Below are 6,530 nucleotides of genomic sequence, written 5' to 3' on the forward strand. Positions count from 1 at the left end.
CAGGACACATGCAAAAGGAGTAACAACTGCGATTTCTTGGTGCAGAATTTGAAGGCAAAGCGATACCGTCTGTATTCACATATTCAACAACCTTGTAATCCGCAACAGGCACTTTCCCGCGTCCACTTTGAACTTCATTAGCCAATCCAGAATACTGAATATAATTTGACCAAAAACACAAATTATTTTCAAGTTAAATTCCGAGATATAATTGAACTTAGAGAGGAAAATACAACAAATGTAAATGCTCACGGAAAATGAAATAGCTTGGGAAGAACAAGAGCAACTCTGAAGCGCAGAGGGGAATTGTTAAATAGCACATATAAATGTACCCCGAGGACAGCAATTGATACTATCTAGTAAGATCCTCTAAAACTATGTTAGCGTAATCAATATAATAAATGGGTTCAGCTTTCAACTAAGACACTCCTCGTCATGATACAGCAGGAAAAAGCTAATACACTCTGTCACAAATAAATAAATGATTGATTGTGTTCAGTAAAAAACCTGTATGCTGTTTATTAATTCTTGAGGATGCTCAACCCGCAGGCCAACCTACAATTAATACGTGTTATCAGGAGATTGATTGTATCTACGCGTGTGAAGGAATAGCAATGAGATTATAGTAAAAATTGATACCAAAAGAGTCAATACGAACGAACCAAAGACATCAAGGACAAAACAAAGGGAAAGCTCACACACAACACATGCAAAGGCAGGACTGCAACCCCAGCATGCGCTACCAAGCAGTCCACGGAATTTTGATTTCTTAGTTGAATTCTCAAAATAAAGGAAAAAGGAAACAAATTGTTGACAGAAATGGGGTTTAGATAACAATATAAAGATGAATACATTTCAGACGTCTCCTTACTTCCGCTAACCCCATTGTAGATTAAACTCCACCAGTGAAGTTAATCCAACTGGACTGACGAATTAATGTAGACACCTAAAATCTTACTTCTCACATGGGGTCGCGTTGAGCACATCCAAATTTTTTTGTAAAATCTTTACTTCCCATATGGGAGGCCAATTGCGCACATCCAAGTTTTTGTATGAGGTCCTATTATGATCAAATATTTGTTTAAAACACTACCTATTTATTCATTCTCGAAGGACTAAAGTTATATAATCATATCGACCTTAGATGTTGACGCTTTTCAATATAATTTACAATACCAACTTCTGGATAATACTGCTAATTCTCGCCACAAATGTAATAAATTAACTTTCCTGCTGTGGTAAGATCATCAGCATACCAGTTAGTAAACCCTCCCCAATAAGCCTCCCTATTGTTGTCTTTGCCTGGAAAGACATCTAATGCCTTGTTAGGAGGAGCTGCACAGACGCCCCAAAGGAGGTGTCAGGGGTTTACAATGGAGGGCCCGAGGAGAGGTAGAGGTACGCCAAAGAAGTATTGGGGAGAAGTGATTGGGCAAAGACATGGCAAGCCTTCAGCTTACCGAGGACAAGACCCTTGATAGGAGGATACAAAGATCAAGGATTCAAGTAGAAGGCTGGTAGTAGATAGCTTCACGTCTTGTTTTTCCTACTAGAGTATTAGTATTATTTTCGGCATTTTTATTATTTCCCTATTTTTCATGTTTAGTTTTCTATTACTACTTGATGTCTCTTTTTGAAATTGTACTACTTGATGTCTCTTATACCTGGGTTTTCTTACTATCCTGCTGTTGTTACTGTTACTGCTTATGTTTCCATAAATGTTGTGTTGTTGCTTTCCTTGAGCCAAGGGTCTACCGAAAACCGCCTCTCTACCGGCACCAAGGTAGGGGTAAGGTCTATGTAAACTCTATCCTCCCCAAACCCCACTTGTGAGATTTCACTGGGTATGTTGTTATTGTTGGCATAGGAAAATATAAACCAGCAATCCAGCCATAAAGCTATAAACAAATGTACACTTTACATAAGATATAAAAATTATAAATGGAAAGAAAAAGATATAAACTAACATAAATATTTAATATGGACAGGAGCGCACAGAAAAATCCTTTTCAACCAGGCTGACCCCATGAGGATGAAGCAGCTGACATGTATCACCTGCAGAATGCCCTACTGCAAGAACCATTGCATCATACCCCAACTGCTGGCTGGTGGAGGGTGAGCGGTTCTCTCTTGAATCAGAAACTTTGACTCCCACCACATGTTTATCCTTGACAAGTAAATCGTCTACTCTTGTTCCAAACCTGATGGCGACCTGACCATATCAGCAACAAAACAGAAGTTCTTGATAACTCGAAAACTTTCACATTTCTTTCCTAAGAGGCATAAGTTATAAATTACTTACACCCAACTCTTCAAGGTAACGCCGAAATCTTGAAGAAGTGGAATCAATTTATCAGTTCCCAGATGAGTTTTTCCATCAACCAAAATTTTTGGTGGAGCTCCAAATCGGACCAATGTTTCCAAAACCTGGAAACCAAGATCAAAGGTGAAGACAAGGATAACTGACAAAATCAACACGTGTTTAGAGAAATAAATTCTTAGGTAAGAAATCAAAAGTACAATTTTCCAGGATTAAGTAACTTACTGCCAAAACTCTACCGCTGTTTCTGCCAATTCAAGTAACTAGCTTCCCGTAGCTCCAAGTACCTGCACCACCCTGTCCCACATAATTTCTACGTAAATAAGTAGCTAACGAGAGCCAATGGTTGTAACATCGTACAATCTATTTGACCTTATAAACCAGTAGGATGATGAAACTGTATACATATCTAAATCACTGAAAGCATAAGCTCAAATCAAGCACTAAAACATCTCTTTTTCAAATCTTACAGTGCAAGTACAGAACTACAGATTTGATCAGAATCCCATTTACGATCTGACATCCATCAAGGTAAAAAATAAATGTTGAGAATTTTAATATATGCCCTGCACAACATCATTTCCATCATAAGAGTAAGGAGAAGATGAAATATGGAAGAAACACAGAGCCGGAAATATTGTCTATTTAAAGGCAGCCCAGTGCACTAAGCCCCCGCTATTGTGCAGGGTCCGAGGAAGGGCAGGACCACAAGGGTCTTGATGCAGCCTTACCTCTGCAGAGGCTGTTGGAACAGCTCGAACCCGTGAAGTCCTAGTCACATGGCATCAACTTTACCAGTTACACCAAGACTCCCCTTCAAATATCATCAACTTTAACAATCAATCTCCTCCATTTTTTACTCCAATTGGTTGAAATAGATGAAAATCTACGTGCAGCGGAAGACATATTAGTCCTGTTACAATCAAAGGAGATCCTATAGCATCTTAATCAGGTCTAACAGGAAGCACTACGGCAGTTAACACCCAGTAATATTCAGAATGCAATGAAACCCCAAAAAAAATTCTAGCTTGGCCAAAAATTGTCACGTCCAGATCTAGCGAGAGTCAGCTTTCGCCTCGTGTACATGTTCTGCCATTCCACTAACGAAATTAGTTCTTGACAGTATTTTGAAATCATTAAGATCAAAATCAGTCATGAGTACTCTTGCCTAAAAATATTTTCCCATTATACATTTCTAATTTCACAGATACTGCCATGTGCTTCAATAATAGTTCAAAACAGAGGCAAATTGTAGAAATTAATCTCATGAAGCTGGAAAAACCTTTGAAGGAAATAAGTGAATCGGGATATAACCTCCCCAAAGAAAAAGTTGCTCTCCTCTTGCAATATCCGTCGAACAACCAAAGCACCAACGTCACGGCCCATTTTATCAACTGCTTCTCCCCTTTCCATCAGTGTAACATCTACTCCAAATTCAGCAAGCACAAGAGAAGCAAACAACCCTGCAGTCCCACTACCAACAACTGCAACTTTTGATTTTCTGTAACTTGCATTCGTATGTGATCCATTGTAGAGATTTCTATCTCCAAAATCTGAAGTAGTTGCATCCTGACCTGACTTTCTGCAAGCATGTACAGTGCTCATTATGTCACCAAAAGTTCGATCATGAGACAAATGCTCAATTAAGCCAACCTTGGGTTTCAATTCAGAGATGAATTCCCAAGTATGAGGCTCTAAATTTAGCAGTTTATGGGCATTCACATCAACTGCATATACAAACCTCTGTTCCTTTTGCAACTGCAATCAGGTCAATGTAGAAGTTAAGTACAAATCGAGAATGTTCAACTGCACCTATTACATGCTTTGTCTCAAGCAATTGAATGTCGATGCTACAAAATCACCAACATCATCGTCCCAACACTATAACCAAGGATACATCCATAATAAGCTCAAATGCATGAGCATACTAAACTTGCAGAAATAAGTATTCAGAAATCATTGACGGTTTATGCTCTAGGTTTAGATATGGTCTCTTTTTTCTACCGTTTTTTCTTCAATTCAATACATTATAGCTGAATTAACTTAGGACGGTCAATGTTCATCGACGCCTGAAAGGAAATGTGGCAAAGAGCTAATGATGGAGAAAGGAAAGCCTGGCAAACATATATTGAGGTGCTACCTCATCCTCATGCATAGACTTAAATATCCCAACCAGATTATGATAAACAAAATTTGGTCTTGGAAGCATGCAATTTGTTGAACCTTTTTTATAAGGGCAATTCATTGAAACATTTGAATCTATTCAACCCCTTTAGTGCTTGGCCCCAGAACATTGACTGTCCAAATATTATATCATATTCATCAATACAATACAACCCAACACCCGGTACTATACAGGTTTGTTATACAAAAATGGCAGCTCGGTGCACTAAATCTCCCGCTAAGCGCAGGATACAGGGAAGGGTCTATTGTACTCAGCCTCAGCGTACATTTCTACAAGGGGTCGTGACCTCCGATACCTTACCAATTACTCAGAGATTCCCCTTCTCATGTGATATTATGTAACGATGAAAAATGATACAATCTAATCCAAACATTATATAATACAGTACAGTACAAGATGTAACAATCATTGAAACAAAGGGAAGAATGTTACCTTTTCTCAACAGTGAGGAAACTGGAGCCGGTTAATCAATATAAGAAAAATGGACGAGACGGGAGAGTTTACTTGGGCCGGGTCGGAGTGTTTTTAGTATCGGGACGGGTATTTTGGGAGAATTGGGCAGGGATATTAAGCTGAGATAGCCCAATAGAGGGGGAGATTTTGTGGGGTTAAAATTGGCTAGAATTGAGATTTATTATATTATAGCCCAAACATTTCAATTGAAGTAATATTCTATTAAAATATAGCCAAAACATTTCAATTGAGGTAAAATTGCTAACCATTTCAATTGAGATATGAGACAAATTTATTATTTTATTTAATCAACTAAACTTCTTGTTGACAAACTGAATTAGTTATAATAATTAAGTGGTAAATGACTTCATTTGATTTTATTAACTAAACCCTATTTTCATTTTGTTTGGCTTATGTCGACTTGGAACACTATTTTAGTAGATCCTATATTTAATTGATTAGAGACAAATTGTTAAAAGATGATTTGCGGTTGGAAGATAAGCAATTGCATTAGAATTAGACCCTCACATCCTCGCTCAATGATGTAGTTGTGAGACTAATTGGGTAGACGACTTAAAGGATGATCATTATCAAATGTACTATCAAATCTTTTAGAGATTTTTTTTTTTTTATCACTTTATGTATCATTTCCTTATCATTGGACGCAAGTAAGATCATCCATGTATAAATCTAAGAAACAAAATTTTACTCCCACTTACCTTCGTTCTAATATATGTGTTGATCCATAACGATCTTGATAAAGTCGATTACAAAGATAACATTATGAAATTTTAAGTAACATTGACATGAGGCTTGTTTTAGAAAGCCAATGATTTTCAATCATCACATAATCATGATTCATTAACTCTTGACTGCATTCCTCTTCCCAATTTTATTTAATTTTGCTCTAAATCTCTTCGTCTTCACATCAATTCGATCTTTATATATATATATATATATATATATATATATAGTTGTTACCATTTAATTCACAATTTAAGGTAAACAATGTGTAGAATTGAATCTACCAACAAACTACTATGCGCTAAAATTTTCAATTTGATTAGATTCAGCCTTTTTTATAATAGAATTTAATTTACTAGCATAATATTCTATTTCCATCTTAACTATTAGATTCTAATTTATATTTCTTGTGGGTGATCGACTACAAAATAGAATTCAATATCTTGTCCTAAATTACTATGCAACTCAATAATAGGAGTCCTAGAGTTGTTATATCTTGCTTAATTAAACACAATTTCAATATTTAAAACTTCTTTATGTGATCTTTGCCTTTAAAACTTTTATTCAATTACAAGTGTTGTGGCTAATCTCCGATTAAATAAAATTATAAATTAATTAGACACGAATTTTTATTTAATGTCTATAATTTTCTTATGCGATTCTGAGTATAACGTATAATTCTGCTTATTCACAATTATTGTGAATAAATTTTAATTAAATAAAATTATATGAAAACCCGAGGGAAGTTGAAACTTTTTAGGTAACTAGTATCTCATTGCGTGGCTGCCCGGTGCACTAAGCTCCTGCTGTGCGTAGGGTCTGGGGAAG

The 6,530-nt window shown here is 36.4% G+C and overlaps 1 protein-coding gene across 1 annotated transcript; it reads right to left on the bottom strand.

The window, feature by feature from the left end:
* Window positions 1-4,078, bottom strand: LOC107852140 (uncharacterized protein Cbei_0202-like; the record flags this gene model as incomplete). Its single annotated transcript, XM_047403295.1, is given in 7 exon segments — window positions 1-154; window positions 508-555; window positions 1,997-2,212; window positions 2,303-2,331; window positions 2,334-2,427; window positions 2,546-2,617; window positions 3,635-4,078. Coding segments are annotated over 7 exon segments (1,057 nt in total), but the record flags the coding sequence as incomplete, so codon positions are not given.
* Window positions 4,079-6,530: the final 2,452 nt, after the last annotated feature.

Source organism: Capsicum annuum, unplaced genomic scaffold (genome assembly GCF_002878395.1).
Source record: "Capsicum annuum cultivar UCD-10X-F1 unplaced genomic scaffold, UCD10Xv1.1 ctg3803, whole genome shotgun sequence".
NCBI lineage: Eukaryota > Viridiplantae > Streptophyta > Magnoliopsida > Solanales > Solanaceae > Capsicum > Capsicum annuum.